Source organism: Pseudorasbora parva, chromosome 8 (genome assembly GCF_024679245.1).
Source record: "Pseudorasbora parva isolate DD20220531a chromosome 8, ASM2467924v1, whole genome shotgun sequence".
NCBI lineage: Eukaryota > Metazoa > Chordata > Actinopteri > Cypriniformes > Gobionidae > Pseudorasbora > Pseudorasbora parva.
Genome location: NC_090179.1, coordinates 2,891,952 through 2,913,176, shown reverse-complemented (window position 1 = coordinate 2,913,176; position 21,225 = coordinate 2,891,952). Strand labels below are relative to the sequence as shown.

The window sequence follows — 21,225 nt, the reverse complement described above, 5'->3', positions numbered from 1 at the left end:
AATTGCCAAACAGACTCCAGAGAATCTGGCAAATAATTCTCATCCTAGCAACGGCATGTTTATTTATTTGTACAGATCAAACCGACACATGGAACACAATAAACCAAGTTGCTTAATGTGTCCCGGGCCATGGCGACGCCAGCGACAGATTCAAACTTTAATTTCAAGTAATAACATGTTAAACAAATGAAAGCTGAATACAAGTGAAGTGTAATATCTCATAATTAAAAAAAAAAAATATATATATATATATATACAGCACTCCAAAATAAATAGCTTCTACCTTCACTTCTGCTGATCGATGGCAGCCAGAGAGAGGATCCAGCGTCGCCTACACTCACTCAAAAACGCGGGCTGACGAATGCGCAATTTAAAGCAAAAAAACTGGTTTGGGGGTATATTTTACTGCATTTTTCTGTGATGGTTCTTACTGTTGACGAATGGGTAGCATATGTTGAATTTACCCATTACTTTACAATTCGTTGGCTGGCTGCAATTATCATTTACATTTTATATGGTTTCCACAGATTATATTTACCACTCTCCACTTTTTTCAGTGTAGGAATATAAATTGATACATCGATGTAGTAGATGAATCATTACACCCCTAAAAATTACGTCAACACATTGAATAATGCATCTCAGAAAGGCTGGAAGACCAGCATCTGCCCAGTAGAGGTGGGATGCAGGGGATTTGTTGCCACATCTACCACCTGTTTACTGAAAAAAAATAGGAGTGAAGGGTCGCTGTCTCCAACAGGCCATCAAGTCCATGAAAAAAGCAGTAGCTGGCTCTGGATCAAGCTTAAAGACCCCAACTGGGTATCAAGGTAGAGACAGATGGTATGCGGTCAGGCTTAGGCCCAACTCATGGAGAAGGATGCCCCTGCCATGCAGAGCCCATCAGGGATATGGAGGGTATGGCATGGAGGGAGGTGTACCTGGGATGCTGGGTACACCGTTGAGCCTTCTGGAAACGTTGTGGGCTTCAATCAATGAAATGTCAATGAAGCAGGGTGCCCACTGGATGACCCCAATGACATACCTTACCCTCCTCTTCCCAACAGGGAAACCCATCAACAATCAAAAATGCATGAGTATATGGTGTCATGGCTTTGCAATCAAAAAAATGTGGTTATAATGGACGCCAATGGGGCAGAGACAGCCACGAGGAGTAAATGAGGGAGAAAAAAGTTAAATCTGATGCTGCACAAAAACTAACAATGCATCAAAGCCAATGTTTTTTCTAATCTTTGACATGTCTAAGACTGTGATAAAAGGTCCAAAAAATCCAGTCCACAATTACATTTTATATTGTAAATCATTCATTTTGTCTGTTTTTCCCCCAATTCAATGACATAATTTATGAAATTGGCAATTAAAGCGTTCTTAAAGAGTTAAAATCCTGCTTTAAAAAATAAAAAAAGATTTAGTAGTTTTGATCAGGACTGAGATTTATGCAAAAAAAAAATTATATATATATATATGCATCTGTTACATTTTTATAGGTAATAAGTTGACTTTACTTAGAAAAGCTGTGGAAACTGATTGCCTCAAAATTTTCAAGCAAATTAGATCATAATTTTTGACTTGATACTACTTACTACTACTTTATAGAGTTAACTTGTGTATTTGTAGAGATGACCATAAAACTTGAGTAGAAGTAACTCAATTTCAAAAGTTCAGCCAACTTACATATATAAGTTGGGGTTTGTAAGCAGAACTCAAACAAAATAGTTATTTTAACTAGTTCTTTTAATGTCTACTTGTTCATTTTACTAGAAGAATGTGTGGAAACTGATTGCCTTAAAATTCTCAAGTAAGCTGAACTTAACACTCAGTTTAGTAAGCTTAATTGCATCAAGTTGATCTTACTTAAACCATTCATGTCGACATAATTCTATCTGTGAGCTGAGGAAGTGTACTCCCAGAATGCATTGCAGCATGAATAAATGAATCACAGGGCAATCGTAACTCCGTTTTATAATTTTTTTGGCTTTATTTGACCATTTTATTTGCTGTCTTTTATCAGTATTACCCCAATAATGACAGCAAATAAACTTGTAATGGTCTTATTAAGTGTAAAAAAAAACTTTTTTTTACCATTGTTGTGTTTTGCATGCTGAATGTTGAAGTCTGTGTGTGACTCAAGCATGGTCAATTTTTAGTTATTGTCACAAATATAGAGGCATTATATCAACACAATTAAAACTTTGTCAGAATTGTTAGCAATGTTAGCAATAAAATGTTAAAAGATTATTAATATAATATATATATATATATATATATATATATATATATATATAACTTCCTATATATAGGAATATTCAAGTTAAATCAACTAATTTTCCAAAATCAGTTAATTTTACAAGTTTTTCTGTAGTAGATTCAACAATTACTTTTTACAGTGCACAAGGGTAACAAAAGGGTAGTGAATTTGCCCCCAGTGTATCGTTGAGTTTGTGAAAATATTCAAAGCATTTTCCCAAAATATGTGTAAAAATAAGATTTGTCACCAAAAATCATTCCATTTGCTGAAACACAGAGAAAGTAATGGCCAAATTAAGACTCAAGAACACCCTATAGTGGATGAAAATATCCCCAGGGATGCCTAAGGGTTAAGAATGAACAATGTCTAAAGCATTTATTTATCTAAATGTATGTTCACTTCTACATTTTCTAATACATTAGTATAATCAAAGGTTGTTTGTTAACATTAGTTATGCACTGTGAATTAACATGATCAATCAATGAATGACTGTATTTTTATTAATATTAACAAAGATTAATAATTGCAGTAACAAATGGTTTGTTTATTGTTAATTCATGTTAGTTAATACATTATATTGTATAATAATGATACCTTATTGTAACGTGTTACCATGTTTGTTATTATACATTTTAAATTTTCCGTTAGCTTAATGTGCAGGAAAAAAATTAGATTTAGAGTTAATTTTCATACATTTTTATGCATATAATGTCCTGGAGACAGAAATGTCACCCATGGTGGAAGAAAAATATACTTTAGCAAGTAAGAAAAGCATATTTTACAGTGTGATGGCAAAATGAACGTGTTAAACAAGATAAATGGTTTATGCTTAATCAAGTGTGTGGTTTATCGTACGGTGAAAAAAAAACTTAATTTCTTTTTAAATTTAAAAATGTAACACCTAACCACAAAGTGTAGGAGGCAATCATTTAAGAAGTAAGAGCGAACAATGTAGGATGTAAGAAGTTATATTTTTTTAAATGTATTTGTTTCTATTCCATAAACATTTGATTTATTATGTAGATCTAATTCATTATAAGTAACAAGAAAATATATATATATATATATATATATATATATATATATATATATATATATATATATATATATATATATATATATATATTATGTGTCATCATTACTTTTAAAATCTATACGCTTTGATTTGTGTGATTTTCTTTTTTTCTTTTTTCTTTGAAAGCAGGGTCATTGACCGCAAGGACAGGTGCCTGTGTGTGTCATACATGCTTTTGCTTACATTACCTTTAGTGGTCTCATGATACTGGATACTTTCCTGGTTTTTGCTAAATTTTCACAAACTACTTGACAATTATTAGCCTTGACAGGAACTATTAGAACAATCTGTCTCTTGTCCACATTGAAGTCAACACGTGGAGAAAGGTAGAACAGGAGAACTCGAGGAAACAGGTAAAATATGTTATTTATATTGTTTATAGAGTATCAGTAGTTTGTACATTTAAAAGTTTGTATGATCTGCTTAATGGAATAATGACAATGACTTTTAAAAGCATTTAACAATTAAGGGAATGTTGCTTACCATTCATATAGCATGTCTCTTCCCGTTCGTGATTTTAAACAAGAACATTCTCTTTACCCTGATAAAGACACAAACTCAAATCAGGTCATCATGTGTACGGGAAAGTGTGCTAAATGCACTGGAGACCTTCTCTTTCCACTCGGTCTCTTAGCCATAGTTGGAAACATCCTACTGTTTTTTCCCAATGGTGAGGTGTGGAGGACCGAGGAAATCACAGAAAATATCTGGTTCTTTCCTGGGGTCATCGGGGGAGGACTGTTGGTGAGTCTGAAGCTTTAAGGGTATCTGAAAGAAAGTGAGGCAAGCGTCCATCCATGTACTCTATTCTCGAGTGTGACTCGTGTTATTTGTGTCTGTGTTTCAGGTGTTTTTGCCTGCTTCAGTGATGAAGGCTGCAGGGCTTGAGGGGAACTGCTGTGCAAACAGATGTGGGGTGAGTAACTGCTCTCTGCATGCTTATACAAAATTCAGATCTCTGATGAGGTATTGGAGGCATTTTTGTGTAAGTAGCATGTGCGTTTGCGAAATCTATTTTGTAGCTGCATCATCTTAATTCAATTTTTTTAGCTTATTCTAAAGTCATTTTTATAATCTTCACTTTCAAGTTGCTCAGAACGACAAGTAACACCATCAGATTATTTTTCAAGTCACTAGTAAAGTAATGCATTACTTTCAAAAATAATATCGGAGTTACTTTTTCAAATAAGTTTTGATGTTACTTTATTTTCCCTTGTATTGACTGACAGCTCTCCTGTGTTGAGAGAAATCGTGCGTAAGTGCAGAGGCGTTGTATGTGAACATGATGCTTATTGTAATTCAAGACTACACATGAGCAGGCTTTTTTTTTTTATCTCATCTGCACATAAACAGATCAAATAATTTAAATTAAATATCCAAGTCCCCAACCTAAGGGAACACTGATCACCATAATGATGAGTTCAAACAAAAACTTGAAACTCAACATCAATTTATGAAGTCAGCTTATGTGATGTTCTCTTAGTTTTTTTACTCAGTAATAGTACTGAAAATTCATCATCCAAGATGACTTTGGGAAATTAGTTAAATGAGAGGGAAAAGTCTTTTACGAATTGTCCTGCCTCAAAAACATTTCTATTTTGGTTTGAATTGGAATCATATAGATGGTGGAAGGACAAATCACAAGCAAAAGCAATGTAGGAAAGAAACGTTTATATATAGCACTGAACAACCAAGGGAAAAATGTTAAAAGCTTTGTTATTTGTAAAAAAAATAATTATTGTAAGTGACTGAGGTGAAGGCATACTGCAATTCTTGGGCAAACAATAGACAAAATAAGCTTTATTCATTCTTTTTACTTATCAGAACAAGCTCTTGAATATATCCTCAAAGGTACAAGAGTTGCCATTTCTTTCAGCATTTACAAACCCGTTTCCAAAAAAGTTGGGACACTGTACAAATTGTGAATAAAAACAGAATGCAATGATGTGGAGGTTTCAAATTTCAATATTTTATTCGGAATACAAAATAGATGACGTATCAAATGTTTAAACTGAGAAAATTTATAATTTTAAGGGGAAAATACGTTGATTTTAAATTTTATGGCATCAACACATCTCAAAAATGTTGGGACAAGGCCATGTTTACCATTGTGTGGCATCCCCTCTTCTTTTTATAACAGTCTGCAAAGTTGCTCTAGTTTAGGAATAGGAATGTTGTCCCATTCTTGTCTAATACAGGCTTCTATTTGCTCAACTGTCTTAGGTCTTCTTTGTCGCATCTTCCTCTTTATGATGCACCAAATGTTTTCTATGGGTTGTGATGGAAATATTTGATATAATGCCCTCAGAAGTGGTAAAAGGGTTATTTAACATGAAACTACAGAAAAACACAGACTAAGGATGTTCAGGTTAAAGACCACCCAAAAAGGTGCTTAACACAAATATAAGTCATATATGATAGAACGTTATAAACCAATCACCAGAACCAATCACAGTGAAGGAAACTTGAGTGACATTGATTTTCACTCAAACTGTATTGTTTAAATGTACCCATTTTTTTCTGTTCAGAGAGACTCATTTGGTTTTTGTGACCAGTGATCTCCCGGCCGTGAATAAAACTTAATTTCAGCAAAAAGCAACTTGGGAGTGGTGTCAGTATGCTACGTAGCTGAGGAATAGAAGTACTAAAGATTCTGTGCTAAATAGATCACAGCAGAGACAGTGATAGTGTTGGAAGACTATAGAGACGTCCTCCAGGTGAGGCTGTAATACGAAAGTATTAAGGATCCTCAGAGACCAAAGTATGGCTGAGAAGGACGGTGACAGTGTATAGATGCTAAAGACCTGTGTGCTCATGTGTGTTTGAGTAAACGCTAGTGATAGTAGCTTCTCGACAGGACGCCCGTCACCTTACTTCAAGAGGCGAATTACCTCGAAGTATTGAAATTATGTTAGATGTATTTGAGAAGGGAATTACCTCGCGATACTGTAGTTTAATATTAACAACTGAGAGTTATTTTGAACCGTCCATGATGAAGTCAGATATTCGTATAGAGAATTTCCACGACACGGTGAAAGATCTGATTGTAGATTAGATCTTTATTGTCATTGTAAATGTTTATACAACGAAATTATGTTCGGAACAATCTAATTAGCAGCATAAAAACAATTAATACAAAAATATACATTCAGTCCATAATATAATAAATACATTAAAAACACAAGTGATAGCACAAGATCATGTGTATCCCGAGCCCATTAGCCAATTTTTAAGACACATTTTTACCCACAGGGATCATTCATTAATGCACATGGTCCAATAATGTCCAATATAGTCCGTTATTGCACATAGCCCAGGTATGACAGCTTTATCTGCATATGTATGTATGTGAATGTTGTATGCATACATGCATATAAATATGTCTACATGTTCTTTGGGTAACTGAATGTTAGTGTTTTCGGTGAAAGTTACTATGACTTCTGCAGCCTGTCCACAGCTCTTGGGAAGAAACTGTTCTGTAGCCTGTTGGTATGTGTTCGCGGAGTTCTTAATCTACCTGAGGGGAGAGTAGTGAAAAAGTAGTTTCCAGGGTGTGAGGGGTCCTGCTGGATATTTGTAGCCCGTGTGAGAAGACGGTTTGAATGGACGTCACTCAAATTTGAAAGTGGAGAGCTGACAATCCTTTCGGCGGTCTTCACAACCCGCTGCAGGTCTTTTTTTTCCGTACCAGTGCAGCTGGAATACCACACAGTACAGCAATAAGTTAGAACACTTTCTATCGAACTTTCGAACGTTCGGGAACTATCGAACCACTTTCTATCTGGACTGCAGGCTGGCCATTTCATTACCCAGATCCTTCTTCTACGCAGCCATGATGTTGTAATTGATGCAGTATGTGGTCTGGCATTGTCATGTTGGAAAATGCAAGGTCTTCCCTTAAAGAGATGACCTCTGGATGGGAGCAAATGTTGTTCTAGAACTTGGATGTACCTTCAGCATTGATGATGCCTTTCCAGACGTGTAAGCTGCCCATGCCACACACACTCATGAACCCCATACCATCAGAGATGCAGCTTCTGAACTTAGCGCTGATAACAACTTGGGTTGTCCTTGTCCTCTTTAGTTCAGATGACATGGCGTCCCAGTTTTCCAAAAATAACTTCACATTTTGATTCTTCTGACCACAGAACAGTTTTCCACTTTGCCACAGTCCATTTTAAATGAACCTTGGCCCAGAGAAAATGCCTGCGCTACTCATCATGTTTGGATATGGCTTCTTTTTTTGACCTAGAGGTTTAGCCGGCCACTGCAAATGGCACGGTGGATTGTGTTCACCAATGTTTTCTGGAAGTATTCCTGAGCCCATGTTGTGATTTCAATTACAGTATCATTCCTGTATGTGATGCAGTGGCGTCTAGGATGGTTTTCTGGCCTTGACCCTTATGCACAGAGATTGTTCCAGATTCTCTGAATCTTTGGATGATATTATGCACTGTAGATGATGATAATTTCAAACTCTTTGCCATTTTTCTCTGAGAAACTCCTTTCTGATATTGCTCCACTATTTTTCGCCGCAGCATTGGGTGAATTGGTGATCCTCTGCCCATCTTGACTTCTGAGAGACACTGCCACTCTGAGAGGCTTTTTTTTAATCCCCAATCATGTTGCCAATTGACCTAATAAATTGCAAATTGGTCCTCCACCTGCCCCAAGTTTTTTTTAATGTGTAGTTCTCATGAAATCCAAAATGAGCCAATATTTTGCATGACATTTAAAAGCTCTCACTATCAACATTTGATATGTTATCTATATTCTATTGTGAATAAAATATAGGTTTATTAGATTTGTAAATTATTTGCATTCATTTTTTTATTCACAATTTGTACAGTGTCCCAACTTTTTTGGAATTAGATTTGTATAAGTGAACCGTAATTTGTATCATCAACACAGCATTTCATGTGACTTTCATAGGCTATATTTGGCCCTGGCAAAACAAGCTGAGGCAGTGGTTTGAATCTGTCGACTGATGCATGTGTGTGCATGTGCTGCAGATGATGCTGTCCATGCTGATGTCTGTGTTGGGTGTAGCTGGAGCACTGTACTGCATGATCGTCTCTGCCGTCGGCCTGCAGGACGGCCCTCTGTGTGACACGGGAGATGGGACCTTTATCTACCCGTTCTTAAACAGGACTACAGAGTAACCGAAAAAAAACACCCAGTTATTTGATTGTACAGTATATATAACACAAAAATAATAGAACAAAAATGTCATGTCATTTTCTGCAAGTTGAAGTGTGCAGGTTGCTTGTCAACACCACATTGTACTCAGTACTCTGGTTTCACGTCATTTGAACATTGACGTTCACATTTGCATAGCTAAATATATTTTTCCATTATAGGGTACCATTTAAAAATATAAATCAAGAACTTTCATAATGACAAAAGTCATAGCACAGGGAATGGACATGCACTTTTTTGTTATGTTTTCTACAAAGTAGTTCAGTATTCATAAAAAAAAAAATCCTGGACAACTGGTGAGTAAAGCTGGGTGCACATTATACATTGTACCTTTTGCTCTTTTGAAACTGGAAAAAAATGAAATGATGTTTGTGGAGCAGGTGGTGGTTTAATGTTGTCTGCCTAATCGTGTCATCAGGTTCTGTGCTCCTTTTGGCTTTTGATTGGACGGTTTTCGTAGGAGAACCCACACTGCAGGACTGTGCTTCAAAACTTCTGACACTGCCAGAATCTGCACCAAACCTGATGACACAATTAGAGACAACACCAAACCACAACTTGCTCCACACACCCCTATACCCTCATTCACTATTCCCTGCAATACTCCACTAATATAGTCCACTCGAGTGAATGCGTATGCTGCCGCTTTTGCATAGTTTGTGCTTGCTGTTTAATAGTAATTTGAAACAGCAAACTGGAAGCTCCAGTAGTAATGAAAATATTATCTTGAACTCTGTCATGGAAACTAGGATGTATTTAATAAACTATTTAATAATCAAGTATGGGATTATTTCTGGCAGGTCATGTTAATGAAGCTTGCATCAGCTGACTCTCAGGTGGTTTACTCCAACCTATAGGAAAACAATGCTTATCACAGCATATACCATATAGGGTCCAATACTTTTGGAAATATAGTGTACTTTATGATGCTGAAGACTATATCACCTGATCATTGTTTCTGGCTTTCTTTGCAATAATAATATTACAAACTCACGTAAAAAGTCAAGAGTCAAACTGCCCAACTGAATGAAATACTGATCACCATAATGGTGACCAAACATTTCCAATACTATTTACTAATATACTAATTAATTATCAAAAATAACTTCTGTAGACAAATAAAAATAAAGTCAAATTGGTTAGTAAAGTGAAGCTGGTGATGCTGTTTGTGGAATTTTTGAATTCTCCTCTGCTGAGATATTAAGAGATTTAGGGCATGTATGGGGTATACATATTAGGATGTATGGGGCATACACAGAGAGATGTGTTAGCTGTATACGTAACATTTTTGCATCGTATCGGTGTTTCGTCCAGACAGAACCAGGGTTTTGATGGCCCTAAAAGAAACCTCAAGCGCATGCTCCAAGTCTTCTTCTCCATTTTCAGTGTATCTCTGTGGCAGAATTACACTGGTCTGGCATGTACACTCACCTAAAGGATTATTAGGAACACCATACTAATACTGTGTTTGACCCCCTTTCGCCTTCAGAACTGCCTTAATTATATGTGGCAATGATTCAACAAGGTTTTGAAAGCATTCTTTAGAAATGTTGGCCCATATTGATAGGAGAGCATCTTGCAGTTGATGGAGATTTGTGGGATGCACATCCAGGGCACGAAGCTCCCGTTCCATCACATCCCAAAGATGCTCTATTGGGTTGAGATCTGGTGACTGGGGGCCATTTTAGTACAGTGAACTCATTGTCATGTTCAGGACAAATTTTGAATTGATTCAAGCTTTGTGACATGGTGCATTATCCTGCTGGAAGTATCCATCAGAGGATGGGTACATGGTGGTCATAAAGGGATGGACATGGTCAGAAACAATGCTCAGGTAGGCCGTGGCATTTAAACGATGCCCAATTGGCACTAAGGGGCCTAAAGTGTGCCAAGAAAACATCCCCCACACCATTACACCACCACCACCAGCCTACAAAGTGGTAACAAGGCATGATGGATCCATGTTCTCATAAACGCCAAATTCTGACTCTACCATCTGAATGTCTCAACAGAAATCGAGACTCATCAGACCAGGCAACATTTTTCCAGTCTTCAACTGTCCAATTTTGGTGAGCTTGTGCTAATTGTTGCCTCTTTTTCCTATTTGTAGTGGAGATGAGGGGTACCCGGTGGGGTCTTCAGCTGTTGTAGCCCATCCGCCTCAAGGTTGTGCATGTTGTGGCTTCACAATTGCTTTTCTGGCAGGTCACGTTAATGAAGCTTGCATCAGCTGACTCTCAGCTGGTTCACTCCTACCTATAGGAATACAATGCTTATCACAGTATATATACTATATAGGGTCCAGTCAGTATTATCAGCAGCTTTATCCCATTAATCAGGAGCTAATTACCCTTCTCCATCCCGTCGTCCAGTCAGGATTAAGCCTTCTGATATTCCTATTCAAATCAGACTCATTTCTCGAATTATGTTCTTACATTAAATTATTGTCATCAAGAATATTAATGACATTGCAATACCTTATATTGGTTCTGTTCTGTTTAGGGTTATCACAGAGAAGCTATTACTGCTCTCCTTGCTCTTATTAATGCTAGGCTGCATAGATGAGCAGGGAGTTCTTGCCCAGAATAGAACCATACCGCCAATCCAAACTGTATGCTAATTGTCAAACATCTTTGACGATAATGGTCCTGACAGAAATCAATTAAAAAGGAATGTATTCCTAAATGATATTACGCTGTAGCCACATTGAAGCAGTGGTTTGGAAAATGGATGGATGAATGGATGGATGATTCATCTCCGGGAGCAATCTTCTGGTCAGACACAGGAATTAATTTGGCACTTGACTTTTGCAGTGCATTATGGGTATTATCTAGCTGTTGAGCATACATCGGTTGTACACTCTTTATTGCAGTGCATTGTGAGACTGAATGAGTGCACTTGATAATGTTCACTATGTTTTTGGATACCACTACAAATGGCTGTCCCCTCAAATAGTGCCCTATTTAGGGGTATAGAGGGACAATTTTGGACAACGCATGCTTTCCCTTTTAACGTACCTTGAGATACGTACAGTCTGACATTAATGACAACTGAGAGACAGTGGATGGCTTAAAGCGGAGATCATGTTCGTACAGTCTGACAAGTTGTAAAGGACTGTTAGAAATTTAACAGTGTGCACCCGGTTTTATTTGCCAGTTGTCCAAACTAATTTATGAGTGTTGTGTGATTGCTGCATTAAATATAAAAAAAAAAAAAAAATCAATAATAAATTCATGCACACGTGTGTATATGTTGCCTGATTTAGTTTATCAGGACTCAGAACAGAAATGACTTTATTACTGGAATCTGTCGTCACTGTCATCTATCACTCTTGCTTGAATATGAGAAAAACACTGGCTTTGTGCAGTTAGAAGAGGTCTTTGATGATACTTAGTCTTTAGATGACTTTTCTCTCTTTGCTTTCCTCTCTTCAGAGAGAGTTACCTGTTTAACCAGACATTATGGATGGAGTGTGAGAGACCGCAGAATGTGGTGCTGTGGAACGTGGTCTTGTTTTCAATTCTGTTGAGCATTGGTACCCTGGAGGCTGTGCTTTTACTGGCACAGGTAGTCAACGGACTGATCGGATGTCTCTGTGGGACGTGCATGAACAAGAATCAGGTATCATGTTCATTCTCTACATTTCTTTATATGTACAAATGTGTTAATTGTCAAATGCTTCCACTTTGTTATAATCCCACTAACAGTTGAGCGTGGAATATTTAGTAGTGAGAAAATGTCAGGAATGGACAGGCAACTTATCATGGCACCACGCTTGAGTTCACTGAGCGCCTGAGAGTGACCCCATTCTTTCACTAATGTTTGTAGAAGCGTCTGCTTGCCTAGTGCTTGATCTTATACACCTGTGGCCGTTAAGTGATTGAACACCTGAATTCAATGATTTGGAGGGCTTTCAATACTTTTGGAAATATAAGCTGTGTCTCATTTCGTTAAATTTCGAAGGCTGCGTCCTCCGGAGGAAACGTCCTGTGTAGGATGCAGTATACGGAGTGTCCTCAATCAGAATTAAACGAGACGTCCTTCGTAGGACACTCAGGCAGGAAGTATCACGTTGCTATGCCAACAAGTTCAGCCTCGTTGCTAGGGCTGTGCGATATGACGAAATATATCGTCTGGACGATAGAAAATGTCTATCGTTTTATATAAGGCTCTATCGCTTACGCCACGATAAGGCGTTTACGGCAGAATTTTACGTCAAGATGCACCTCACGCCACGGCATGCCCATGCACGCTGCAATACATAAACATGGAGGAAGACGGTAGTAGACGCGGTTCAGACCAGGGTAATTCTCAGAGTAATTATGCCAGAATAGTGGCATAAGCGCTCAAAACAAACTTCAGACACAGACGCTGCAGCGGGCTTTTACGCGTGGCACACCATATAGCCATATATTGAAATATTTTAATGGCAGGTGTAGGGATGGTGAAAACTAAACATTTTCTTGACCGACCACCGAGCCTCATTAGCTGGTTGAAACCGGTTAACCGATTAGTTTAAAATATGCTTCGCTATTTGAAATAACAGCCGCGAGCCACGCTCCCTCTGTCTCTCTCTCGCTCTCTCACTCACACACACACGCGCTGCCCCCTCCCTTCCACTCACGTCACTTTTTTAAATCCCCCACAGCGAGAAACACGAGTCCCGCAAACGCGCCGCAGAGGAGCTTATTTGTAATCAGAGGACAAATGGCTCCTTAGTTTCGAAATGGTTTGGGTACAAGGTGATCGCGTTGTAAATAAAGGCGTTTGTCCAGCGTTAGAAGCTCATTTGAATCATTGCCGCGGCTCATTTAAGAAAATGACAGCTCCGAAGAGACGCCGCTTTAGTTCGAGGTAGTGCTAACAGTAATAAAGAAAGACGATCAACACCTTATGTGTTACCACTGAAATGTAGATGTAATATATTTCCAAATGTAAGCCCATCTTAAGCGAAATGCACGCTTCATACTGTCGTCTGCCCTGGCTCTAACCTCCAGTGTTTACTTTTTGCAAACCTTGTGAGCGCGCAAACCCAAACGCTGTGACCTCGCGCCAAATGTTTTTATTGGTTTATTAAGTACAAACAGGCGAGTTATGAAAAAAGTGTGAGGGATATGTTCAATCACACAAAAAGATTTTGGAATGAGACGGCTAACTGTAGTAGCGTTTAGTCCACTGTCTATAATAGCCTGATTTAGAGATCATTTTTTTATTTATTTTAACCGACAACTTTGATCGGTTAGCGTTGATACGGTCAGCCATCGGTCAAACGGTCACCGGTTAACATCCCTAGGCAGGTGTTAACTTTACCAACAGTCTTGCTTTAAAAAAAAAGTTCTAAATAAAATAAAAATGTAGTCCATACTACCTTTATTTGTTTTGTATATCATTTCAAACTGCATTTCCACATTGCAATTTTGTATAGACTATTCATAAACTGAATTAACAGAAAAATTGCTTTATCGTTATCGGGATATGAAATGAGCTATATCGGGATATGAAATTTTGGCCATATCGCCCAGCCCTACTCGTTGCGCTCTCGCCAGTTTATATGAATGAAAATTATTTATAACTTGAAAATGACTATGAAATGTTTCTTGTCTTGACAGCAATGTACTGTTCTAAACGTTTAAAATGCACTTAACAGTTGTAATCCTGTTTACCACAACTATCTGTTTGAGGCAGGGCCTAATAGAGCTAAAAAAACAACAACAAAAAAAGCTTGAACTACTTAATTTAAACACCACACCTACGCTCGCATGTATATCTGGTGGTGGTGCCGTTTTTCTTTTACTGTCTATGGTTTTTTCATTTAATATAAAAAGAAAATATGACGGTTGTTAATGGAGACGCAAAGAATTGTGGGTTATCTCCAGCGTGAAGGCTACACATCATGCACACTCCGAATTCCTGTGAAAGAAGGACGCATTTGAAGGTCGCATTTGGAGAGTCCTACTCACTTTTTTTAAATGAGACGGCCTTATGACGTATGCACCCTTCAAATGCGACCTCCGGAGGACACAGCCTTCTGAAATGAGACACAGCCATAGTGTACTTTATGATACTGAAGACTATTCCACCTGATCATCTTTGTTTCTGGCTTTCTTTGCAATAAATGATGTATTTTTGTAAACACTGTTACAAACTCACATAAAAAGGCAAGAGTCCAACAGAAATAAAGTCAAATTGGTTTGTTATAAGTTAAGCTGGTGATGCTGTTTGTGGAATTGTTTAATCCTCCTCTGCTGAGATATTGAGAGATTTAGGCCCCATACACACGGTGTGTTTAGCTGTATACGTAACATTTTTGCATCGTATTGGCATTTCATCCAGACGGAACCAGAGTTATGATGATGATGTTTCGACACTAAAAGACACCTCAGGCGCATGCTGCAAGTCTTCTTCTCCATTTATAGTGCATCTCTGTGACAGAATTACACTGGTCTATACTACAACAATTTGAGTCGTTTTCAGGGGTTTCATGTGTATATTTCTATAGGTGTTCATCACTAATGGTCAATCATCACTTAATCCAGTTATCATTCTGGGAAGTAGACATTTTCAATAACTCATTCAGTTTGTTTCTGTTTCAGTTATTGTGTCCACAAAACTTTTGGTAATATTTGAGTGCATCTAAAAAAAAAAGTACATTTAACTGTTAGGTTTTACAGTGTGACTGTAATTAACATGTCAAGAACATGCCAACTCATTCTACTAAACCTAACCCAAACTTAACAGTCTACTAATACTCTAATGATAGTTATTTGGCATGTAGTTGCAAAGTTACTTATAATTATTAGAAATGTCTAAAGTGTGGCATCGGAATAAAGTGTAACCCAAAGAACATTAAACTATTGCTTTCAAAAGTTACTTACATATTTCCATTGCACATGTACTTACAAATAATGTATTGCTTTTGCTTCAGCAGACGCAGATGGCATGAAAACCAAAGACAACACTCCAGTAAATGGGATCTGCACAGTAATACAGTAGAACACATGCTACACAGATCTACAGAAACACACGTATGAAGTCTTCACTACACTCAGATTAGAAATATAATTTACATTTTTTAATGACTTTGTCCACAACATTCACTATACACTGTAACCTAACAAATGTACTAACCCTTTTTATTAGATTTTACTTATTATGTGACAGTTTAAGAAACTTGCAGTAATTGTGTAAATCTAGTAATTTGTATTATTAGTAGTGTACTTTGCCTTAGTTACTCAGAAAACCCTCAGAATGTTTGATAAATGGTACGATAATATCATAGATTTTTCTCTTTTGTGACAACATCAACATTCCGCACACACAGCAAAAATCAAATTATTTTAGATGATAAGACTTTGAAAACTATAATAAAAATGAAAAAAAAGTATTTTTATTACTATAAAATACATTTTACCAGGGTTTCAAAACATGTTTTCTGAATGAATGAAAAGGTACACTTGTATTAAAGATACTGTCCTGATTAACTTTTCTCGATTTTCATGGACTCTTATTTTGATATTATTTTGTGCCTGTGTTCATTTCCTGTATATTTAGTTCCTGGTTCCCTTGTCTCCATTGTTATCTTGTTATGCTGCGTCCCAATTCGCCTACTTATACTACGTCCTAAAAGTATGTACTCTTTTTGTGAAGAAAAGGTATATACTTTTGAGTGTGTAGCAGAGAAGTATGCAAGCTTCGGGACATACTACTTCGCCATCTTTAACGGACTCTGTCGCTTAGTTACGTGCATCCCGTCACCGTTTAACTGCCCTGTCAATCATCGTCAGATTCGTCACAGTTCAAATCCTCCACATTCAGTTTAATCTCCTGCCGTATCGGAGAGCAATGTAGCCGCTCGTTGATCTGCCATGTGTGGGTCCGAGACTCTCCTCATGTGTTTGCAGTTTAAATATAATGATGCATTTAAAAGTTAATGGCAAAATGTGTCATTAAAAAGTTCACAATGCTGCTGCAGGTGAAATATAATGTGGACAACATTGAATAAATATATTTTTGTCAGGTTAAATATTGATAGGGTCACTCAAACCCCTTTATCTAAACTTCTCTACTCAACCGTCGAGCTCGCACATCCGTCATGTTTGTAGTTTTTTAACGCTTTTTATCCGCGTTTGTAGTTCTAATCAAATCCTCGTCCAACTCGCAATGGGTTGTGGGCAATATCAGCCGTTTGAGTGCCCATCGATCCATACTGTGAATTCGGACCGGAAATAGTAAACCATCCGGGAATCTTTCGAATACTCTTTTCAACATACTACGATTTGGGACATACTAATTCTATTTTCGAATACTATTTAGGATGGATAGTATGCGAATTGGGACGCAGGGTTAGTTTCCATAATTACCCTTGTTTCCATGTCAACTAATCACCTGCACCTGTCTATCGTTAGTCTCTTGTCATCTAGTGTATTTAAACCCTCAATCATCCTCTGGTCAGTGTCTTGTGTTAATGTTTTGTGCTGGTGTTTCTCGTTATTGTTCCTTGTGTTTATTAAGTGTGATCTCATCATTCATCTACATCACTAGGGTGCCTCAGCGGTCCTCCGGCGGGCCGTGAGATAACTTAAATCAAATTTAAATATGTTATTATAATCCATTCATTCATTGTTCAGTTATAAAAAGATAAATGTTATTCATTTAAAAAACGAATTCAAACAAAGCACCACCTCTCTTGTATGTATTATGTGATAATATAAGTCGTTTCTCATCACGCTGTGTGAAATCCTGACTGAACAGCAGCTCAAAATAACCAAATACGTCAGTTGGGGTTCAGGATACAGCTAGCCTACATCTCTTGTTGGATAAAGATAACCAGTGTCGCTAGGTTTTGATAATAATAATAATATATTTTATTTGTAAAGCCCTTTTCATAGTTAAAAACAATCCCAAACTGCTACACATAAAACAAATAAAACAAAATTTCGGTTTAAAAAAAATAATTAATTAGCAAAAAGTAAAAAATGCTTGTTTAAAAAGAAAGGTTTTTAGTTCTTTCTTAAAAGAGTCTATGGCTTGAGGAGCCCTTAGGTTTTCTGGAAGGGAATTCCAAAGACGCGGTGCGGCTGAGCAGAAGGCTCGATCCCCCATAGTGCGGAGCTTGGTTGTGGATGGTTGAAGATAGTTGATAGTTCATTACACATGAACGACTCCGTTATTATCGATGCGCAAACAAACCATGCATGTGCGCTTTCGGCTCACTGAATTAAGTTTTGTTTGGATGATGACTGTAATAAAATTAAAGACAATTACAGTGACATATATAGGAGTTGTACATTAGGCAAGCATGTACAGTCTTGTTCAAAATAATAGCAGTACAATGTGACTAACCAGAATAATCAAGGTTTTTAGTATATTTTTTTATTGCTACGTGGCAAACAAGTTACCAGTAGGTTCAGTAGATTCTCAGAAAACAAATGAGACCCAGCATTCATGATATGCACGCTCTTAAGGCTGTGCAATTGGGCAATTAGTTGAATTAGTTGAAAGGGGTGTGTTCAAAAAAATAGCAGTGTGGCATTCAATCACTGAGGTCATCAATTTTGTGAAGAAACAGGTGTGAATCAGGTGGCCCCTATTTAAGGATGAAGCCAACACTTGTTGAACATGCATTTGAAAGCTGAGGAAAATGGGTCGTTCAAGACATTGTTCAGAAGAACAGCGTACTTTGATTAAAAAGTTGATTAGAGAGGGGAAAACCTATAAAGAGGTGCAAAAAATGATAGGCTGTTCAGCTAAAATGATCTCCAATGCCTTAAAATGGAGAGCAAAACCAGAGAGACGTGGAAGAAAACGGAAGACAACCATCAAAATGGATAGAAGAATAACCAGAATGGCAAAGGCTCAGCCAATGATCACCTCCAGGATGATCAAAGACAGTCTGGAGTTACCTGTAAGTACTGTGACAGTTAGAAGACGTCTGTGTGAAGCTAATCTATTTTCAAGAATCCCCCGCAAAGTCCCTCTGTTAAAAAAAAGGCATGTGCAGAAGAGGTTACAATTTGCCAAAGAACACATCAACTGGCCTAAAGAGAAATGGAGGAACATTTTGTGGACTGATGAGAGTAAAATTGTTCTTTTTGGGTCCAAGGGCCACAGGCAGTTTGTGAGACGACCCCCAAACTCTGAATTCAAGCCACAGTACACAGTGAAGACAGTGAAGCATGGAGGTGCAAGCATCATGATATGGGCATGTTTCTCCTACTATGGTGTTGGGCCTATTTATCGCATACCAGGGATCATGGATCAGTTTGCATATGTTAAAATACTTGAAGAGGTCATGTTGCCCTATGCTGAAGAGGACATGCCCTTGAAACGGTTGTTTCAACAAGACAATGACCCAAAACACACTAGTAAACGGGCAAAGTCTTGGTTCCAAACCAACAAAATTAATGTTATGGAGTGGCCAGCCCAATCTCCAGACCTTAATCCAATTGAGAACTTGTGGGGTGATATCAAAAATGCTGTTTCTGAAGCAAAACCAAGAAATGTGAATGAATTGTGGAATGTTGTTAAAGAATCATGGAGTGGAATAACAGCTGAGAGGTGCCACAAGTTGGTTGACTCCATGCCACACAGATGTCAAGCAGTTTTAAAAAACTGTGGTCATACAACTAAATATTAGTTTAGTGATTCACAGGATTGCTAAATCCCAGAAAAAAAAAAATGTTTGTACAAAATAGTTTTGAGTTTGTACAGTCAAAGGTAGACACTGCTATTTTTTTGAACACACCCCTTTCAACTAATTGCCCAATTGCACAGCCTTAAGAGCGTGCATATCATGAATGCTGGGTCTTGTTTGTTTTCTGACAATCTACTGAACCTACTGGTAACTTGTTTACCACGTAGCAATAAAAAATATACTAAAAACCTTGATTATTCTGGTTAGTCACATTGTACTGCTATTATTTTGAACAAGACTGTATGTTTCTGTAGATGGATACACGCGCTGGCTCCTCAGTACATTACAACAGCGCTAATAAAAGAAAAACGTGGGCAAAATGGTCTATCTGTGTAAACTTTGCTCAATTCATGCGAGTGCTGCCGTATTGTTGAATATGAGTGGTCATTTTCACAGTTATCCCCCGGGTATATTCGCCAGAAGACGCAAATGAGAACGCGCGTGTTAATCTCTGTGCATCATCCGAAAGCGCGCACTCGTCTCAAAGTGCGCAAATATTGAGTTCTCTTTCAAGTCGTGCACTTAAACGGACCAAGTTAAACAAGAAGTATGTCAACATGTCCATTTTGATGAGTATCCAAGCAGACAGTCTGAATAATGCCTTAAGAGGACTTTATACAGTCGAGAAAGACGACGCAGAGCCTTCCATTAGGTCTTAAAGGGGCAGTAGCCTTTACTGCTGTCTGTTTAATGTCAAACAAAAGATAAGGAATCACTAACTGCTCTTGATTAAATAGCTTCTGTAAGGATTAGTCTTTAATTTAAACAGTTAAATATGCAGCTATTTTACATTTCATTAGCCTACTTTATTCAATGTCTCTACCTAAAAACTAATGTTACACCTATAAAAACCTGAAAAGCATTGTTAATTACACTTCAATCAAATTACACTTCAGATATTTTTCCCCAAAGTTAGTTTATGTCACTGTAGGCAGTTATCATCACGATGATTTCCTTTCAAGTGTTAGTTTTTTAAAATAAGTTTAGTTTTAGTTAGTTATTTGATGCTATAACGGCTGTGTGGTCATGATTGACAGCGGAGATCGACGGCTTCTCTGAGTGAAGTTGTCACTGAGGCACGAACAGGCTTTTTTCGGCATTTTTGGGAGCAGATTATTTAATTTAATTTCCATAACTGTTTATTTCACACCAACATAATTAACTGTTCTGCATCTATGAGAGTATGGGTGTGCTTTTGATATCGCCGTTGTACTTCCGGCGTGGGTAACCTGCTCACTACAAAGAGAGACATTTCTGGTCATTATTACGACTGTTATCAACTTCTGTACTGTTTTGCTGTTTGATACCTGTATAACAATACATACAAAAAGTCCATACAAATTGATATCATAATTGTGTAAAGACTGAGACAAATCAGACACTTGTTACATTTAACAAACACACTTTTCACGAGTTTACACTTACATACAATTTATAGAGAGTACATTTAAAACCTTATTTGCCATGCTGTCCAGGGAGAGGTCTTTGAGCTCTGAATTTGACCTGACCCCAAAGTCATTTTTGTGTTTGTGCTATGGAGAGCATCAAATGCAGCAATTTACAGCGTGTTTTTGTAGCGGTGAGTGATGTAGGAAATCACAGATAGCTGTTGATCTCTCGAATGCGAATCAGAATCTCACCGCTAAAAAAGCCAAGTTATGATAAGTTAATGCAGGCTCACGAAGATTTTCAAGGCTACAGTCCATAACATTCATTAAATAAAACTATTGTTGCTAAGAGGACCGACGGCCAATTGCATGATGTAGTTTCGGAAGTGACATCTAAATATAAATGCAACTTTGCATGAGAGAAATATCCTCCTGAAACCCAGATTAGAGGTTTTGCCTCTGTAGGGGACATTATATTTAAGCGAATTTCTCTGACAACATGCAGTTGTAAGTGTGGAAATTCTTATGAAATATGGCACATTCTTATGAAAATATTATTACATGTCTTTTTACATTGCACATTGTCACAAAACACATTCAT

The 21,225-nt window shown here is 37.5% G+C and overlaps 1 protein-coding gene and 1 long non-coding RNA gene across 3 annotated transcripts in view; both read left to right on the top strand.

Annotated features, from left to right (window-relative positions):
• LOC137084971 (uncharacterized) overlaps nt 1–19,258 on the top strand; it is a 39,741-nt gene extending 20,483 nt beyond the window's left edge. Inside the window, exon 2 of the long non-coding RNA XR_010906860.1 lies at nt 18,832–19,258. This is a non-coding gene — a long non-coding RNA (uncharacterized lncRNA). The remainder of the gene's footprint in view (nt 1–18,831) is intronic.
• Nucleotides 3,480–16,029, top strand: LOC137084031 (transmembrane 4 L6 family member 1). 2 transcript variants are annotated; one of them, XM_067449939.1, is made up of 6 exons: nt 3,480–3,697; nt 3,897–4,088; nt 4,192–4,260; nt 8,357–8,502; nt 11,978–12,164; nt 15,469–16,029. In XM_067449939.1, exons 2-6 carry the CDS (start codon nt 3,918–3,920, stop codon nt 15,484–15,486), a joined length of 591 nt encoding a protein of 196 aa, XP_067306040.1. In that variant the 5' UTR covers nt 3,480–3,697; nt 3,897–3,917; the 3' UTR covers nt 15,487–16,029. The 2 variants fall into 2 exon arrangements, with proteins under 2 accessions (XP_067306040.1, XP_067306041.1); XM_067449940.1 differs by having other exon boundaries at nt 3,481–3,697; nt 3,895–4,088; nt 15,472–16,029.
• Nucleotides 19,259–21,225: the final 1,967 nt, after the last annotated feature.

Excerpts from the sequence above, each read along its gene's own strand:
- LOC137084031 (XM_067449939.1), top strand. The coding sequence starts at position 3,918 with ATGTGTACGGGAAAGTGTGCTAAATGCACTGGAGACCTTCTCTTTCCA. Across the intron at positions 4,261-8,356 it reads GCTGTGCAAACAGATGTGGG|ATGATGCTGTCCATGCTGAT; the intron begins GTGAGTAACTGC and ends CATGTGCTGCAG. Across the intron at positions 8,503-11,977 it reads TTCTTAAACAGGACTACAGA|AGAGAGTTACCTGTTTAACC; the intron begins GTAACCGAAAAA and ends TCCTCTCTTCAG.